General features: G+C 44.4%; 1 protein-coding gene across 2 annotated transcripts in view; it reads right to left on the bottom strand.

Moving 5' to 3' along the window:
* Window positions 1-20,332, bottom strand: part of LOC147702042 (uncharacterized) — a 374,952-nt gene that overhangs the window by 188,616 nt on the left and 166,004 nt on the right. For both annotated transcript variants that reach the window (XM_086930660.1, XM_086930661.1), the window contains exon 3: window positions 5,684-5,756. In XM_086930660.1, the coding sequence (XP_086786786.1) occupies window positions 5,684-5,756 (73 nt within the window). The remainder of the gene's footprint in view (window positions 1-5,683; window positions 5,757-20,332) is intronic.

The raw sequence follows: 20,332 nt of genomic DNA, 5'->3' as shown, positions 1-20,332 counted from the left end.
TGATAGTATTCTTCCACAGAAGAGGAACCAAAATTAGAACAAAATACTTGTCGGCCACACTGTCTGGGGACACAAAGTTCGATGTTCAGTTTTTCTGCCAGTGTTTGAACATTTGTAAAAATGTCCTTAAATGCTCTTCTGCTTTTTGTCTGTGATCACAGAACACATTCAGAAGGTCTTGAACGTGATTACACACCTTGAGGATATCAAGCTGAACAGCTTGGAGAGCCTAGCTTACAGATTCCAATCTCGAGGAGTAATCTGAAATTATGGACAAGCAAAAGAGAAAGCTCACTGTGCTGGAGGAACATTGCAATTAATATGCATCCTGACGTGTTTTCCCTGATTCTCTTGTGACCAGTAAGCATAATTGCTTAAAAATCTCTTCAAAGTGTGAGGTTAAAATTCGAATGCACTTGTATTTTGCTGTCCATCGTGTTTTACTCAGCAATGGCACATTAGGAATAGGAGATCTTCTTTTTGGACTCTCACGAAAAAACTTGATGATGGCTTTCACCATGCCAATACAATTCTGTACATCAGGAACCACATTCAGGTCATTAACAACCAAATTAAGTTTATGTGCAGCACAGTGAGCAAAAGCAGCTTTAGGATATTTTCTCTTTATTATGGCTTGCAAGCCACCTTCCTTTTCTGCCATTGTAGAGCATCCATCATATCTTTGGCCATGGAGTTTTTCTAAGTTTAATCCAAATTTAGAACATGTATCCACAATCATATTTGCAATTGAGATAGCATCCATTTCTTTTAAGGTTGTAAATCCAAGGAATTCTTCCCTGATGACAGCTACGGTACTACTTGTTGTGTCTACAAAACGTACTCCAAGTGACATCTGTTCTTTTCCAGATATATCAGCACTTTTATCAACAATGATTGAAAATCCATTTGACCTATTGACTAAGGATACTAGATCTTCTCTTAATGTTTCTTCACATAATGTAATCAATTCATGTTCAACTCGACAGATGTATAACGTGCAATAACTTCTGCATTTTCCAGATGATTCTTTAGGGTGACATTTCCTGCTTCAATGCGAAATTGGTACAGACTTTACACATTTCTGGATGTACTTTTTTCCCCATGTAATACAATGTCATGTGTGCCACAAAATAAGATAGTTGACAAAAACTTTTTCCAACTTTCTTCAACATGCCTTTTCACAGCGTTGTCTATTTGGTAAACAATACTTGTTTCCGGTTCCTTTCTGATCGCCAAAAAGTGAGTTGCATCCACTTGTGCGTTTTTATGCCAAGACGAAAAGACATGCTTGCATGCACTTTCATGGAAGTCTTTATATTTAGTGAAAGGCCAAGTTATGAATTCTCCTTGTATCCCACGAAGAACTGGCTGTGGAAAAACTGTGCAGAACTTGCAAATTGCAACTTTCAGTTGTGGAGAGTTGCTAAGCCATGATGAATATTGATTAATCCACACATGAAGGAAACAGCGTGTTCCACCTGAATCTTTCTTGAAGTCATACTTTTCTGGTGGAGTATAGGTATTTATTAGAAGATTGCTTTTTACATTGTCTGTTTATTTTTTGGCTAAATTAAAATACAATCCAATATCATTAACAGAGGCATCAACATCATGACTAGATTCTGTTGGAGCTGAAAGTGGACCTTCAGAACTACTTGCGCTTAGTTCTTCTGCCTCCTCCTGTTCACCAAGTTTAGATTTCTTTCTTGCTTCAGTAATATCAGATTCTACATCATCCAATTTTTGTTTTGAAAAAAAGTTTCGGATGTGCATTCCTAAAAAGAAATGGGGATCATCAATACTCTGCTCATCACCATGCTGGCTGTATTGAATAAAGTGAGTTGTAGATGGCCCCTTAAAACTCATACATTCCCTGAACCCTAAAATGACCCCCTGGCCCTCCAAAACTCATTACCACCATTAACTCTAAAATGACCCCCTGGCACCCCAAAACCCATACCCACCCTGATCCCTAAAATTAGCCGCCTGGCACCCCAAAGCCCATACCCACCCTGGATCCTAACATTACCCCTGCCACCCCAAAACCCATATCGACCCTGAAGCCCAACATTACCCCTGGCACCCCAGAACCCATTCCCGCCCTGAACCCAAAATTAGCCCTGGCACAGTAAAACTCATTACCACCCTGAACCCTAAAATAACCCCTGGCACCCCAAAAACCATACCCACCCTGAACCCTAAAATTACCCCTGGCACCCCAAAAGCCATATCCACCCAGAACCCTACAATTACCCCCGGCACCACAATCTACTGGAACTTACTTAAAAACTGCTGCCTGCTCTTCTGATACTATTCGGTGGAGTCAGGCTAATCAGCAACACTGAAGTCCTGGCATCCAGCCCCTCCTGAAGGTCTCACTGTGTAGATGGATGTGGGTGAAATGTCTCCTGGTTTCTCCTTGCCTGGGCCTCCTCTGCTCCTTCGTCGGTGCCCTTGGATGCAAAATTAGACAGATCCATGGCCCTGTTCACCCTTTATCTGGTGAGCAGCGCCGTAGATGTGTATTCCGTACAAGTGCACAGAACGCAGGGGGGAAGGGATGACAGTGCAGGTGACGCTTTTCCTTTGTAAAGTAATTCCTGCTGGCGTCATAACCCAGGGTTTGCTGTCTGTGCATTTGTATGGAATGCACATCCATACAAGTGCACAGACAACAAACCCTGGGTTATTATGCCAGCAGAAACTCCTATACAAAAGGAAAGCATCACCTGCACTGGCCATCCCTTTTCCCCTGCTGTGCACATCTTCCCACTCCCACCCAATGAGGAGGCAGCTAGAAGTGATTATTTGTCATTCTGAGGGGTGTGAATGTTATAATAATGTGTGTGCCCAGCTGAGACAGCTTCCCGGGCACACACACTGCCGCACCTGAGTACTTCACACAGGTCTTTAAAAGACCATTTACTTGGTAATGAGGCTTTGTTGTGTTTTCACCCCTACTTAGAGCCCCTGCATCTCCACTCTGCATATGGCTTTGGCTGGATGAATTAGCCCACCCCCCCCCAAGATTTTTATCAGCCCCTGCAAGTCTGTCAAAGTAGATTTCGGGAGTCGGGCGGGGGGGCTGATACAGCTTTCCCAACTCCTGACTAGGGAAGAGTGTGGCAGGGGTCAGCTGGAATGCTGGCAAGGCTCAGGTGCTAGGAACGCATGAGGGGAAGAAAACGTAGCAGAAAGGGATGCAAGTGTTGGCCAATTGCGACCCTGATGGGTGGTGTAGTGAGATGGCAGGCAGCAAGTGGCAGGTGCCGAAAAGTACACACAAGCACCTTGGTGGCAGGATGGCACACAAACAAGGGTGCAGAGTACAGGGAACAGGGCACCATCAAACTCCATCTGCATCTTCAGTGTGCAGGTGTCTGGTTGTGTTGCAAGGGATACTGACAGCATCGTTTCTGACAGAGCAAGCCGTTCGTTTACAGTGTCTACGGCTACAAGATAGTGAAGCGACCATTTGTGTAATAATGATCAGTGCGCACAGCACCATATAGCACTAATTCGGAAGATAAGCATATCTGACGAATTGTAATAAGAAATTTATGACCAGCCTGCCATTACTTCCTGCTGAGCAGTCAGGTTCTGGGTAGATGCACTCCAACAGCTGCCTGGGGGTGCTAAATCGTCCTAAAAGTGCTGTTTGTGGACTTCTGAATATGTTTGACAAACGTAAAACACCTGATAATGACTACAAAGCCCTCACTACGGAGGCATACACTTTCAAACAAGAGAGAGCTGGTATATTATGTGCTGTTTTTTGGATTTTTATAGTTCATAAGTATTGTTTAATTTGTATTCACTTTGGAAAGTATAAAAACTTTTTAAATTATTCGTCTTGTGGCGCACTTACAGTGAGGTCTACTGATTGACAGCTTATTTGTGAACCCAAAGCCATCACAATGACGTCCTCTACGCTAACCTGGGCCCCATGCCTGCAAATAGAAATCCCCTGAGCGTGTTTCTTTGTTATGGAAAGCTTCTTTTCCCAGCTTACAGCACTCGCCTCTTCATTCATGTGGTGGGGATTAGTGGATTGCAGGGCGCCTGCACATATCACCTCTGTCATTGTTAGCCCCTTGCTTCTATCTGAACGCCAAGGATCGCCCCCCCCTCGATCCACCAGCACCTGGAGCTGGAGGGGTCAACGTGATGTCCCGCCTGAGGACAAGCCCCGTCGCCAGGCCTCCCTCCAGTGCTACTTCATCAAACTTAGCATCACAAAAGACAGGTTAAAAAAACAAATCTACGGACTACACTTGGGCGTGCTCAGGGGGGCAAGGAGGGGCGCCCCAGGGGGGGGGGGGCATGCACCTCTCCTCGCCCCCCCTCCCCGCGGATGTCCTTGTTACTGGGAGTAAATGGAAATAAACATAGCCAAGAAGAAATGACAAAAAGAAAATCAATCAATACATTTAAAAGGACAGGAAGATTGGCACTTGGTAAATGTGTCATGAGACAAAATGCAAGCAATGAAAATAGTTTCCTTTGCCCTCTGGTTTGGTAGTAAAAGACAGTCATGATATGATGAAGTGGTATTGATCAACTCCACAGGCCCTGCTGCCACTGCATCTTCAGCACTGTTAAATACTGTGCACCTGCTTAGGAATGAAAATACCTGGCAAGCAAGGGTTTGATACAATTTCTGGGTCTGATGTTAAAGAGTTAACAGGAAGAAAAGGCATAGTGAAGAGACTCACCCTCCCCCACTTTATTGTTTACTCCTGTCACATTATGTTTCAAACTTGGAACTTAGGGGCAGACTTACAGGAAACTGACGTATCTGTAGAAAGTGTCCGTTTTCCAGCGCCAGCCAGTGATACCCTTGTGCTACCATGGATTTGCCGTATTTACTATACAAAGCACCATGACACGAGGATTGACAGATACGCCAGAAATATTGATGGCGCAAAAGTCACGCATTGCTGGAGTCATGTTGCACTCCAGCAATGCATGGGAGGCCTATAGGTACTGTACTGCATCACTCCTTACACCTGCTGCAAGCAGGAGTAATGTTTAGACACAGTGGTGTCCTAGAAGTGGAGCAGTGAAATCTTGTAGATTTCATTGCGTGACTTCTATGAGGATTTCATGCGTGGGAACGCCCACCCTTTATACATTATACCTGATGCAGGTATAATGTGACGCAGGGCTTTTTCAACATGACGCATTTCTCTACATGCGCCACGTCGTAAATGGGCTGCAATGCCGCCGCTGCATCACAAAATGTGACGCACCGATGGTGCAAAAGTGTAGTAAGGGGCTTGTAAATCTGCCCTAGAATTTGTAGAATTTTGTTTCTATAGAAAGGGTACCTCAAGACAAACTCTTGGGGGCAGATTTACAAGCACCTTGTGATGCTTTTGTGCCACTGTTGCATCACTTTTTTCAGCAAGAGTTTTTTTAGAATACTGGAATACAATTGTCTGCTCACTTACACAATTTGAGGAAGCATATCCACTGAAATACAGATACCTGTCAACTGTCCAGGAAGGTCAATCAACCTAAACAAAATCCCCCGGATAATCATGCAACATGCATTGTATTGACTTCATTTGTCCATGGTCACATACCGAATTTGAATGCTCAAAGGACACATGTTCTGACTGCCTCTCAAATGTCGAGAAGTAGAGAAACTGATCAATGAGAGACTGACTGAAGGACTCACCAGTGAGATGAACTAGGCAAGGCATCACATACAACAGCAATCCACAGTGGAGGCCAGCCATACTTCCGAGCGCCTGTGGATGACAAATGTTCAAATATTAACATACCAACCTCAGTTACTAGAAAGTAAATGTTCACCAGCAGCCTGGCACAAAACTTGGGGACATTAAAGTCAGATGACTAACTAGTTTTATCCACATTCCGGAAAAAATGAAAGGAAAATAAATGCATCTAAACTGGCTAGGCGTCTTTTAGCATAAGTCTTTGACAAAGAGTGTATGTGTAATATTTCCACAGCATAAAACGAGTTATTTACATTTACAAAAAAATAACTGAACAAGAGACTATACAAAACAAGAAAACTAGGAACACATAAAAAGACTACAACATCCAAGAGACATTTAGTCTCAGCTTGACTCACAGCATGTGGTCCTTTGAGAATCCAGCGAGAGAGGGCTTAGTTCAGTAACAGTGTTCTGTGGTTCTACCTGATTGAGCCCTAAATATTAACCTCTTCTGTGCATGCCCTATTCCTGATGATCTTGACCCATCTTCTCAACATAAGTGATGAGCTGGGCCACTGGGACTTCTAATGGATAGAAGAGTCAACTGGACAAATACTCCTTTGTCTTCTCCTCGTGGAACTTGAGCAGTCAGTCTTTGCAAACCTTTGGAAATGTGCTCAATAACAATTTTGATTGACTTTTTATTCCATCCCACATTTCCTCGGTGGGCTGGAGGCAAAGGGGCCAGTTTTGGGAGCCCAGGGCCACTGATGGTGCCTCTCCCCTAGCACACTGCGATTGATTGCAGCAGCTACAGGGTGCTTCAAGACAGAGAGCATGAGGGTGAGAGTGCAATGAAGAGAGCATGAGTGATCAGAGAGAGAGGATAAAAAGGAGAGAGAATGGGCCAGTGGTGGAGCTGGGGGCAGGGCGGTCAGCAAAGGGTGCTATTTTGTGGGGGGCAGCAGCGAGCCGTGAGTGCAAGGTAAGTTTTGTTTATTCTATATTCTCCCTCGTCGGTGTCGCTAAATGAACCACCTCCCTGCTCGTTATCATCTGCCGCTCCCCCTCCCCCCCCCCCCCCCCCCGCTCTGCCCCTGCTCGTCATGGTCTTTCGCCATCACCCCTCCTCTTACCAGTACTGGGCAGCAAACTAAGGGTCAATACGTTTGCACAAATAATTCTTCCTACCTTCTTACTTTCCTCTCATCTCTCTGATCATTTTTCCTTTAAAAAATATTAGATGTGAGCAACCTGTACAATTTCCCCTTCATGAAATACCACGTATTCAGAACCGATTATCATTACTTTACCATCTCACCTGTTTGCCTCATCAAGGATGTCCGTTTTTGAAGCTGGAATTGCTCATTCTATGTCAATGGCTATTGCCACTGAATATCTATTATTTCTGTTAATTATCAATTTATTTTTTTTTCTTCATGTATCTCACTCTTATTTTCATCAAATTCATATGCGCAAGCAGACACCAGCTGCTTTTACATGACACCACTTAATACAGCTTCTCTTGTCCTTTATTTCTCCCCTGTATTATCCAGCAAAGCTTCAAAAATTCCTCTCCTTGGCGAAAGTACAGAGGAATGAGCTTGGGCGACTGAGAGGTATTGGGGGTCTCCACTGCCTGAAAGCACCCTGTAAACCTACTGTTGATGAAGTACTGTGCCTGACTTCCTGTACACTTTTGAAAATTCTTGTAATGTATGGTCTAATAAGCTATGGTAATAAAAAGAGTTTATAAAAAATATCTTCTCCTTTTGTTTCTCATAGTGAAATCTCAGCATCATTTTTTTCCAGATCTATAATTAGTTTTCTCCAAGCCAGTCTGTTTTCCCTCCTGGTCATGTCACTGAAAATGCACTTTTTTCAGCCTACTAGTTAATTCCCTAACATTAGGATCATTAACTCTCTTCCATTACTTTATCTTTAGAGCTGCCAGTAACTTTCAACACTGTTGATTACCCATCTTTTCTAGGTCCTTCGATAAATGATTTTATTGTTTTACTTCATACCGCTGTACAGGGTGCTCATGTCCTTTTTTTTTTTTTTGATTTTTTACATTGTACAAAAATACACTTTGACATATAACAGATATCAAGTTTCGCTGACATTCGCATTGGGGCGTGCTTTCTACTGTGGCGACTTTGTTCGATTTTTTACCTTATACAAAAAATACCCTTTGACATATAAGAGATATCAGGTTTCGCTGCAGTTTAACGAAACTCAACCAGCAGGAATCACCCCCAGAGGCAGGCGGTCAGCCACAAAAAACAACAGCCAAATGCTTATGTGTTTTGTGGAATGTTATATATTTTCCATTTTCTCAAAGTCTTAAATACTATGGCTCTACTGCTATAGCTTTTGGACTTTATAAGATCATTTTTGCTAGCCCTTTTAACTTTTACTTTGGACACAATTGTCTCTCCTGGTCAATTTCATGGATGTTACTGTTATAATTACAAGCAGGAGAAGGTTTACTGTGTAACAAACCTCCATGTGTGTGTCGTGGGATTCACTTCTTGTTTACTTTGGACCTGGCCCGGTCAGTGGAGCTGTGGGGACTGGCCTCAGTGTGTCACAGGGTCGTCACCTGAATAAACATCTTCTGCTTCCTGGAAGATACTCATTTGCTGCTCTTGTTTTACAACAATTCTTGGTGATGAGCTGCCCAGGCACAACCTTAAGGCAAACAGTCCTGATAACAGAGCGCCCTACTCTCACACGCCCTTGCAGGAAAGCAGCTTTCATTTACTCATTGTTTTGTGAACTTTGTTCCTCTCCCACACACTGAATCGGGTTCTGCTTTAAATACTATAGTTATTCGTCTTAAGTCTTGCTCTTGCTACAGTCAAACCCAACAATTCTCACAACTGTGAAAACTACCATTGATTATCTTGTATGACCGACATCGGCATATCAGCTCTTGCAAACAATTCAAGTTTAAACTCAACAGCTGATAGAGCGCGCAGGACACCCGGCTAGGATAATTTTATTAAATACTCACCTAGGCCCATAAATTTCATTAAACACACGTCAATATTTACCTTGGGTAACTCACGCTCTACTATCAGTATATCTTGAGATTCTCTATAATACACTGATTCCCATATCTACAACCTAGCAAGGTAGATACTAGGAACCTAATAACCTAGGATCAGGGAGTCGAGTATTAAGCTAGGTATCCAAGAACATTTAATAACATTTATTGAATAATGAAATAACCACAGACTCTGGGTAGGTTCAAAACTTTATCTAATCATCATCATATGTCATGAGCAGAAAATGAAATGTGATAAGGCTATCAATAACTAAAATCAAAAACAGTATGTAGCTATGAATAAGACAGACTATGCTAAGCATTTAGAACTTTAAACTGAGAGGGAAAGTAAGAACAAGGAACATGCTATATTTAGATAACAACCTCTCGCAACCTGATTAAAAGAGGGTAAAGAAAGGGAACATGCTATATTCAAAAAGTCTTTAGAGCAGTCAAAGAAACTTTATTGAAATGTGAGATTTAATTTAGCTCAAATACTAAAGGGTAGGTAAAGTTGGAACATACTATTCAATTCAGCTTATCTCCTAGAGGGAGGGTAAGATAAGGAACATATACTTAAGATAGAAACAATTTAGCATTAACTAAAGGTAGGTAAAAAGTGGAACATGCTAATAGACGAGTATTGCATGAAATCTTATATATAAAGGGAAAGGGGAGAAAATCGAGCATATGCAATTATGCTTTGCAATATTCGAGAATTAGAAATGCAAATATAGATAAGCAATCACCCACACAGACTTTATATTTACCTAGGATAGAGTGAAGACCAACCCTGGCCACGGGTCAGATTGAAAAAGACGGGAAGGGACCCTCAAGGACTTAGGTGCCAGTAGGCGAGCAGGTACAGCTCATGGGCAGTCAGGACAGGATAACCCCAGAATTTGGATCAAGACCGGGTTCACCAAAGGGTACGACCAACATCCGCAGCTTCGGTTGCAACGCCTGCGCTACTCCCTCTCTGCAAGGAATCTGCCAATAACCTCGATTGGGTTCTCGAACCTCCCAGCAAAGTGCTTCGCCAGCACTTCCAATTACCAAAACCCCGGAATGGGTTTCTCAAAACTCTCAAGAGAGTGCTCCGCAGCTCTCTGTATCAGTCACCTATAGAGTGCGTTGGGTCAGTGACAGGTCAGCTATTCAGACAAGTCGGACAATTTTCCTAGCTAAATCTACGCTAGTTATACTGTTTTTCGGGTCAGTGTACCACCCCCCAATGCTGCAAGTGTAAGGATTCCCAATTTTGATTGGACAAAGGAGGAGGTTAAGTCATCACACCACCTAAATTTTAGACTTTCTCAGGCTTAATATTCAGTCTCTGTACCCACCCCTTAAATTCCATCTTCCCATGACATATGCTTTTCGACTAACAATGGTGAATACAATATTTATGTACAATTGTATCAAAAGATGTACAGTTCAGCTTCTTCTAGCTGGGTTGAAGTTCAGGTTCCCAGGAGCATCTCTTCAGTCAATCAGCTCCTTGGCGGCGTTTCAAAAGTCATCTGCTCTGGAGACTCGCAGATCTCGCGCAGACGCAGTTTCATATAACATAGAGTACAGCATTACAGAAAGGCCAAGGTTTCGAAGTGTACATGAAATGGAACGGAAACAGTTTTAAAATATAGAAAAAAAAATGATTTCACTGTATACCATAAGTTGCTATACTACACCCATTACTTCATAATAACTATAGCATTATTGGTTATGCAGAACAAACAGCTTTGCGAAAGCGGCAATGCAAGCTTAAAGCATGTGAAAACACAGAGCAGCCATATTAGCGGTATTGCGCATGAGCATACACTTTCCCACAAGAACTGCGAGTACATCACGTCACATGGGTATGACCGACGCATGCGCAGTCTAAATTCTCACGTAGCAGCAACCATTTTGTAATGCAAGGGTATTAGGATTAATAAACACATAGGCAAGCGTCTCTTGGACACCCCGTATAATGGAAAATGTGCAAAATTAGTAAGACAAACATATTGATTATTTTATTAACATTATTTGAGGTTCATGATACAAGCAAGTCGCTTAACGTGCGAATCCTTGCTCCATCACAGCCATACGCGTGCACCAAAAACTTATGTTTACACATATAGCCACACACTGAGCACAGCAAGACTTCCTTCAATTGTAACCTGACTTTGTCGACACCGCACTCCTTCTTCCAGTGCGTTTGCTCTCTTTGTGGGTATATTGGCAGACTAATGTCACGCTGATGGATTAAAATAATGAAATAACATCCCCATGTCCTCCTTACATACAGTTCTCCTCGTAAAACTGCCTTGGTTCCAATCACAATTACTGCCACCACCACAGCTCTCCACAACCACAGAGTACTTTCACAGCACCACATATCACACAGCAACATAATTACCAACTCTTTCACCCCCAAAAATGTAAAAGGGGAGAAATATGACAAACAATAATGCTGAAAACATAGTAAAGCCAAAATGAGAATCAATCGATCAATTATAACCCTCTCCCCAGTATTTCGACTAATCCAGTGAATCCTCCCATACTATAAGACTAGATTCAAAAATGTGAAAATTATCTCCAGGCAAAGGGTGGGAGAGATTTTCCTGAGTTTAGGAAAAAGTACCTACCTCAAATACTTGATGAGCACGGAAACAAATTATTAGAAGTTTTTAATGAAGCAAAACAACATTTGCAGACAAGATTCCTAAATCTGTCAACATTCCAAAGTGCTACCACAAAACTGAATAATCTCAAAAGACTTCAGAATTTGTAGATGAGTTTGTCTCCAGACAGTGTGACCTGGCAACTGAGTGCTAATTTGTGCGATGAGAGAAGAATTAATAAAAACCCACCTCACTGTGGAGCTTCAGCAAAAAATGTAGGAAAGGCTAGAAGCTGCAATCTATCATCACTAAAGGAATCCATTACTTTTGCAAATGTGTTGAAAATGCTTGTGTTGGAGAGGATTATGGCCAGTTTGATAGAGAAGGAAGCATACATGGTAGAGAAAAACAACCTACATACAACTTTAATGTGAAAGGGAAACATTCATCTTTAATGGTGGACTTTGGATAATTACGCACAATTGTTTCCAAGAACTTAATTCCTCTCATATTGACGGAAGAAGTGTTCCGCTCCTAGAGAAGACTCTAGGGGGACCTGATCCTATAGAATCATTATTAAGTCTGATCCTTCGTGCCCTCCTGTCTGCGGGTATGAAATACGACAAAATCTTGCAGATGGACCCTTCAAGTGTGACAAGAAATCTGACCACCCAAAAACCGGCTAATATCAATGACAACGCATCACAGATAAATTACTGAAGTATGATAGGAAACCTGACAGAGCAAAAAGTAATCTCCATGATTCAACCGGAAAGTATGGCAGCAAGTAGCCCAGTGTGCAAAGATACAACCAAGCAGCGTGCCCCCCTGATATTTAAATCAGAAGGGGAACCAAACATTAGCACTATTTCTGTCAGTCCTGATAATGCCTCAGGTACCAACGAGGTGAACTCATCTACACTCCTATTTTGGAGGACAGCAAGTCTGTTGCAGGAGGAACTGCAATAGGAAGCTCTACCAAATGTCAAGTACCCCAGAGAGTCACAGTCCACAAATACTGAATGATGAAAATTCGAGTCCCACTGTGAAACCGCCGAAAAGGGGGGATAAAAAAGTTAAACTGCAAAAAAAGAAAAGGACTGATCCTGCTTTCCTTGTCTAATCATTAGAGTGTCTTTCCTCCAAAACCAAAGGGCGCAAGATAGTCCAGGCACCAAGCAAGAACCTGCCTAGTACAAAAACAACGGCGAGTGAGGCTGCTCAAGAACCAATGTCTACCTGTCCCCCTGGAGAACCAAACAATGCAATTAACATTACCACCCTGGAAGTAGACAAACCTACACAGAATGACAATGACAAGGTCCAAGTATTATGTTACAAGCAAAAAAGCACCCTGCCCAATCTAAAAAGGAAATATATCTAAATGGAGATCTTGGCCCACAAAAGGAGCTGTTGAGGTGTCCCAGCAGATTAGGGCATCATGCCCTGGAATCCCAGTACCACCAGTACTAAGTCTGGATGTCGATCAGCCTGGGATTGCTTACACAGGGGATGTAAGGCTAGTGTCTAAACCCCCTGGTCCCGATTTATAAAAGGCCAGGAGTTAAAGTCTAACTGAAGGGAAAAATAATTCCTTGGCAGCCAGAATGATTAAAGCAATTAGAGAGAATACTGACAGCTGCCTGGAATTTATTGACCTCTTTCTGAATATCAGCTCAACAATATTCCTAAACAGAGCAAGATTACTAGCCTTCTTCTATGTGATCCCAAAATTAAAAGTTGTTCTGTCAAGCGACATGAGGGCAAAGAAAAAGATTAATCGGTAATTTGAGCCAGGTTTAATTAGGAATCCTGCCTACTCTTCTCTGGTCGAATTTTCAATTCCCAGTATTGCTAGATTGGTTGTCAGCCACATAGATGATTTGGATTAAGTTAAAGGGGGCACTTATAAGCCTAACCGCTGAAGACCAGGGGAGAAGGCAGAAATGGTCTCAGGTTGACCCTCAGCACTTTCAAACTTCTCTCTTTGTATCCTGCCTGAATTAAATTAACATTTGTCTGGATAGTGACGCAGGTGGAGGGGAAGGTACTGGAAAATTATAAGGCTCGACAACCCTGAAACACCTGAAGCAGTTCCTGAGGGACGGACATTTGATCAGAAACTACAGGTGGGCCTATAAATTGGTTCAAAATGTTAGTAAATATAATTTACAGGAATCAGCCTAGGAGGAGCTTTGTCAAGCTTCCGAAACGGGGGCCAGTTCCCTCTTCTGTAGTGTTATAAATAGGTCTTGCTTTGCTGAGGGCTCTGGCCCGCTCTTATGCCACCACATCTCAGAGCAAAAGTGGGTGGATCATTTTGAGGGCATTTATAATTAAGGGATTGGTGGAGGTGATAAAACCCCCTTTACACCTGCTAAAGTTGGTAACCAAGTGGTAACCAAGTGGTCTTCACATTAGGTGAAGTCACACAAAGTATTCTTGCTCTGTCTAGCAATAAGGCCCCGGGCCCGGACAGTATACCGCCAGACTGTTTAAAGCAAATACAGAAGTTTGAGCCCCTATACTAACGCAGGTCATGAATACGACTGCACAGGAGGGGTTGTTACCCTCTTGGAATACTGCTGTGATTGTCTCCATATTTAAGAAGGTGGACAAAGAGAACCTACAATGTTATTGGCCAACTTCCTTACTGGACGCTACAGGCAAGGTCTTAGGGAGGGAGATTTGAAATGGGTTGTGCGATTGGGAAGAAGAAAACAACATTTTCAGTGATGCCCAGTATAGCTATAGGGCGGGAAGGTCGATCTCAGCCTGAACCTCCATTAAATTATTAATAAATACACTGTGGCTCGGTCTGAATCTTCACATCTCGCATTCATGGACTTGACCTCCGTTTTTGATAGGTTGAACAGAGGGACACTCCGGGCCTCGACCCTGCTCAGTGAGATGGGGGTACATCCCAGTATTCTAGCCTTATTAGCTGATCTCTACTCAAAGACCTTAGCCTCAGTGTGTTATTCTCAAGGTGCAGTGTGCACCCAATCATTTTTGATGAGCTGTGGGGTTCGTCAGGGGTGCATATTTGGCCCTATTTTGTTCACTTAGTATGCAAATAGGCTAGAATCTGCTCTTTTATCAGTTTCAGCCAATTGTTTTAAGATTGTGGAGAGATTTCTCCTTGTTTTACAATATGTGAACAACGCAGTACTGATGACTTGGACCGCAAAGCGGTTGGACTTGTTGCTGGCTAAGTGTGTGTCTTTCATGGGTCTCCGGACCTGTCAGTTACCTTCTCGAAGCACAAGTTACTACTTGTGTAACATTATATATATAAGAGACATTAGTTAGTGATAGATTCCTTACCTTAGAATATCCCCAGGTGTCAGACTGGATCTGGAAAGTTTTTCGTCAGCTGTACCCCTGCGCGTCGATAGGTTGCGTCGTGCGGCTCCGCATCCATCGCTGGCGTTGTAAGCTCTGAGATGACGTCGCAGAGACTACTTAGATGCCACCCATGCGTGCTGCCGTCAGTTCTGTACACGACTGTCCGCGCCAGGAACGCACAGCCATGCAAGAAACTGACCACTGGTGCCATGAAACTAGGGCCCTGAAAGGGATGACCTTATCCCTAGAAATCAGTTGCAGAACGGGGAGGATGAGTGTGGTGGTAAGGAATCACTAATATATCTTTACACAAGTAGTAACTTGTGCATCTGAAAGAGACACATTAGTGATAGATTTCTTACCTTAGAATAGATACTCCAGCAATACCAACCCCGGTGGAGGGTCTGTGAACAAGATTACACCAGAAAGTCATGGAGAACAGAACGGCCAAAAAAGCTGTCTTTCTGGACTTGGCTGTCAAGGCAGTAATGCTTGGTAAACGTGTGCAGCGAGGCTCACGTAGCTGCCTGACAAATGTCCTGAAAGGGAACGCCGGGCCCAAGGCAGTAGTGGCTGCCTTCGCCATGGTAGAATGGGCATGCAGCCCCACAGGAGGCTCCTTCTTAGCCAATGAGTAACATGCTTTGATGCACAGAATGACCCACCGAGAAATGGTACGTTTGTGCACGGCTCAACCTTTTCTGATGCCCACGTAGCCAACAAAGAGCTGGTTATCCACCCGGAACGAATATGCTACTTACCAGTATGCATCTGTTCTTGGCATGTAGGGCTGCTGACATTCATATCTGTGCATAGATCGCCGCCTAGTGTTGGGACCTGATGATTGCACATTGTTGTCCTGGAAGAGTCTTCGAAGTATCACGAGATAGGTGGCTCCTCCCCTGGACTACGGTGCGCATGGGCATCCTCTCCATCCTTAGTTTGTTTTTCGCCATTGTGACAGAGATGGAGTGTAGTACAGTAAGTGATGACCATGCTAAGAGTAATTCTGAGTGCTGCAGCCACTACAGGCGCCGGGGAGGAGGGCGGGCGATATGAATGTCAGCAGCCGTACATGCCAAGAACAGATGCAAACTGGTAAGTTGCATATTCGGTTCGAGGCATGTGGGCTGCTGAATTCATATCTGTGCATAGAATATATAGCAGTCCCTCTTCTTAGCGGCAGCTGCCCGTGCCAGCTGCAGCAGTTTGAAAAAGTGTTTTTAGAACAGCCTAACCTACAGCTGCCTGCTGTTTGGAATGCACATCTACACAGTAGTGTTTAGTAAATGTGTGTATGGTAGACCATGTGGCTGCTCTACAGATCTCCTCTAAAGGAATGTTTCCAAGGAAAGCCATGGATGCCCCCAACTTTCGTGCTGTGTGGGCTCTTGGGGGAATCGTTAACGTGCGCTTAGCCTTTTGATAGCAAATCTGTATGCACTTAACGATCCACCTGGCTATACCTGCTTTTGAAATGGGGTTGCCTTTGTGTTGTGGGGAAAAGGCAACAAACAGTTGTTTTGTCTTCCTGAAATCTTTTGTCCTATGTATGTAGTACATGAGAGCTCTTTTGACGTCTAGTGTGTGGACCATTCTCTCTGCCACTGAATCTGGATTCTGGAAGAACACCGGCAGTTCTATAGTTTAATTCATATGGAACTGTCAAACTACTTTAGGCAGAAACTTAGGTTTAATGCGTAGCACCACCCTGTTTGAATGAATCTGTATGAATGGCTCTTGGATAGTTAGTGCTTGAAGTTCACTAACTCGTCGTAGCGATGTGATTGCTATTAGGAAAGCCACTTTCCACGTCAAGAATTGTATCTCGCAGGAGTGTAGAGGCTCAAAAGGTGGTCCCATCAGTCTGGTAAGGACCACATTCAGATTCTATACAGGTGCTGGTGGGTGTCTGGGAGGAATAACTCGCTTGAGTCCCTCCTGAAAAGCTTTGATGGCAAGCACTCTGAAAAGTGAGAGATGCTGCCTGTTTTGGAGATAAGCTGCTATTGCGAATAAATGTATACAAATGGAAGCATAGGCTAGATTGTATTTGTATAGATGTAACAGATAACAGATGATGTTGTGAGTAGATGCATCTAGCGGATTAATGTCGTTGTTGGCACAATAAATGACAAACCGCTTCCATTTCGCCGCATAACATGCTCTAGTGGTGGGCTTTCTTACCTCCCTTATGATATCCATACAGTCGGGAGGCAGGTTGAGGTAGCCAAATTCTAAGACCTCAGGAGTCAGATCGCCAGGTTGAGCTGTTGCGGATCTGGATGCTGAATGTCGCCATGGCTCTGCGTCAAAAGTTTGGGCGTGAGGTGCAGCCTTTGATGCGGTACCACGGAGAGTTCTAGAAACGTGGTGTACCATGGTTGGCGTGCCCACGTCGGTGCAACCAGGATGAGAGTCATCGAGTGTTGCTTCAGTTTGCGTGCCACTAGTGGTATCAACGGTGCCGGGGGAAAAGCGTACGCAAATATGCCTGACCAGTTCATCCATATCGCATTTCCCTGCGACTGTGGGTGTGGGAACCTGGCGGCAAAGCTTTGGCATTTTGCGTTTTCCCTTGTGGCGAATAGGTCTATCTCTGGATGACCCCACTGCTGAAAGTACGGGTGGAGTACCGATGGATGTATCTCCCACTCGTGCATCTGGTGGCTGGGCCTGCTGAGCAGGTCCACCATCTGATTGTCCTTGCCTGGGAGGTGTTCTGCCATGAGGAAGATGCTTCTCTGAATGGCCCACTTCCACATGCTCTGAGCCAGATGAGACAACTGTGGAGGAGTGTGTACCTCCCTGCTTCTGTATGTAGTACAAGGCCGTCATGTTGTCCGTCCGGATCAACACTACCTTGTTGCACAAATGTACTTTGAATGCTTTCATTGCCATGAAGATAGCCATCAGTTCCAGAAGGTTGATGTGCATCTTCTTCTGCTGTGCTGTCCATAGTCCCTGCACTGTGTAGTGGGGTACATGAGCTCCCCATCCCTGGAGAGATGCGTCCGTCGTCAGTATAATCTGTGGCACAGGCTCTTGGAACGGTCGGCCCCTACAAAGGTTTTGTGGGTTCCACCAATGCAGAGAGTTATATGCGTGACCGGTCACCAGCACTAGGTCTTTCAATTGTCCGTGAGCCTGATTCCACTGACGTGCCAAGCACTCCTGAAGCGGACGCATGTGTAGTCTTGTGTGCGGGACTATGAAGATGCAGGAGGCCATCATGCCTATCAACTGCATGAACACTCGTGCTGGAAGCGAGTGTTGTGGTTTGAATTTCCGTATCAGCAATTCATGCTGTTGATCCTCACTGAATTTGGCTGTGCTTTGGCTGCCAGAGTGTCTATTGTCGCGCCCAAGTACTGCCGTACGTGGGCGGGCTGAAGGTGGGACTTTGGATAATTCAGTGAAAACCCTAGATCGTGCAGAAGGTGAATGGTGTGGGACATGTGGATGGCACATTGCTGGGCTGACTTTGCTTGGATAAGCCAGTCGTCCAGATAAGGGTAGACATGAACGTTTTGTTTCCGTAGGTGTGCTGCCACTGTCGCTAGGCACTTGGTAAACACCCTGGGTGCTGTTGTCACTCCGAAAGGGAGGACCTTGAACTGATAATGCTGATCCTGAATGGTAAATCTGAGATATTTTCTGTGTGACGGGTGTAGCGGTATATGGAAATATGCATCCTTCAGATCTAGTGTTGCGAGGAAATCTCCCTGACTGAGTAACGGTAGAACCTGCTGTAATGTGAGCATGTGAAAGTGTTCTGACAGGATGTACTGGTTTAGGGGCCTGAGGTCCAGTATGGGTCTGAGGGACCCATCCTTTTTTGGGATCAAGAAGTACAGCGAGTACACCCCTGTACCTCTTAGTTCCACAGGCACGAGCTCTATGGCTCCTTTTTGCAGCATGCTGACTACCTCCTGCTGCAATAACTGTATATGCTCTGCGGACATAGGACGGTGTCTTGGGGGTATGTTGGGTGGAGTGGATGTTAACTCCAGACAATAACCGTACTGGATAAGCTGCCTCACCCACCTGTCTGTAGTGATGGATTTCCAGACCGGCAGGAACTGTTGCAGTCTCCCCCCCGACCGGTGTTGTATGGTCGGGGGGCAGTGACAAGACATCACTGTTTGTTAGTGGCGGAGGATCGGGAGCTGTTGTTTCCACGACCTCTGCCCAAGGTGCTGTTTCCACGATAGCCATCCCTAATGTTCTTTTTGTAGGTGGTCTGCGTGCCTCCTTTACTGTATTGTGTCTGCTGGGACACCTGGCCTCTGGAAGCTCCTCTATTGTTGGAGCGACGAAAAGAATCTCCCCTGAACTGCTGCAACTGTAGAGCCCCCATAGACTTTCCAGTCTCTGTGTCCTTTTTAATTTTTTCTAAGGTGGTGTCCACTTCTGGGCCAAACAAGTAATCAGGGTTAACTGGCTTATTGAGTATGGTGGTTTGTATCGCAGGCTTGAAGCCGGAGATTCTCAGCTAGGTGTGTCTTCGTAACATAACGCTTGTATTAATAGCCCTGGCTGCAGTGTCTGCTGCATCTAGCGCACACTTAATCGATGCATTGGATATAAGTTTCCCTTCTTGTATTAGCATCTCTGCTGCCTCCTTATACTCATCTGGCAAATGTTGTAACAGGGTCTCAAGTGTATCATAATGAGCCCTGTCATATCTGACTAAGAGTGCCTGTGTGTTGGAGATTCGCCAGACATTGGCCGCTTGAGCTGCCACCCTTTTCCCTGATACTTCTAGCACTTTAGATTCTTTGTCAGGGGGAAGAGCATCACCCGTGGTCTGCGAGTTCGCTCTTTTACGAGCATTCGAAACAACCAGAGAGTCCAATGGCAACTGTCCTCTGATATACGTAGGGTCCACAGGTGCTGGCTTGTATTTTTTTTCAATTCTGGGGTTTACCCTCTCGCCCTCGTGGTCTCCTTAAAGATGTTTCCAGCGTGTTTCAGGACACCTTTAAGCATGGGTAGAGTCTTGACAGTTCTCTCTGAGGTCGAGAAGGTGTCAAATAAAAAATCCTCTTCAATAGGGTCAGCATGGAGTTGGACATCGTGATTTTTTGCCGCCCTCTCAATAAGTGCATTAAACGCAGCCGTGTCTTCTGCAGGTGAGGTCTTAACAGCATAGGTATGACTGTCAGGGGCATTTTGTGGCTCCCCTGGGTCAACAGTGTCTGCCCAGGGTTCAGTGTGGTCTTCTGGATCAGTGTCTACAGGATAACTGTAATCATCATTGTCACCAACCCCTACATCCACATCTGAATGTGTGGGTGATAAAGGAGCAGGTTCTTGTCCATATTGTTGTAGATGTTCAAAAATAAGAGGTGATGTTGCAGAATCCCTCTTTTTTTTAATGGAATTTTATACGACTCCATAGGCTGTTCTGGGGCGATCTTTCGCTTGAAAATGGAAAGTCTATCAGTCTCGGCGTCGATGAATTGCCTCGACTGATCTTCCTGCAGAGGCTGTTGATGCTTGGCGGCCCCTTCCGTAGTTGTAGGCTTCGGCCCCATGGACACCTTCTTGGCCGCTTCGATGCCCGTTTTAGGGGCGAACGCCTTCGGTGCCACTTGCGGCGGCAGTGTAAACTTAATCGGTGCCGACGACTTCGG

The sequence above is a fragment of the Lissotriton vulgaris genome, chromosome 7 (assembly GCF_964263255.1).
Source record: "Lissotriton vulgaris chromosome 7, aLisVul1.2, whole genome shotgun sequence".
In the NCBI taxonomy this organism is placed as follows: Eukaryota; Metazoa; Chordata; class Amphibia; order Caudata; family Salamandridae; genus Lissotriton; species Lissotriton vulgaris.
Note: the sequence above shows the minus strand (reverse complement) of the source record. Positions and strands in the feature narration are given on the sequence as shown.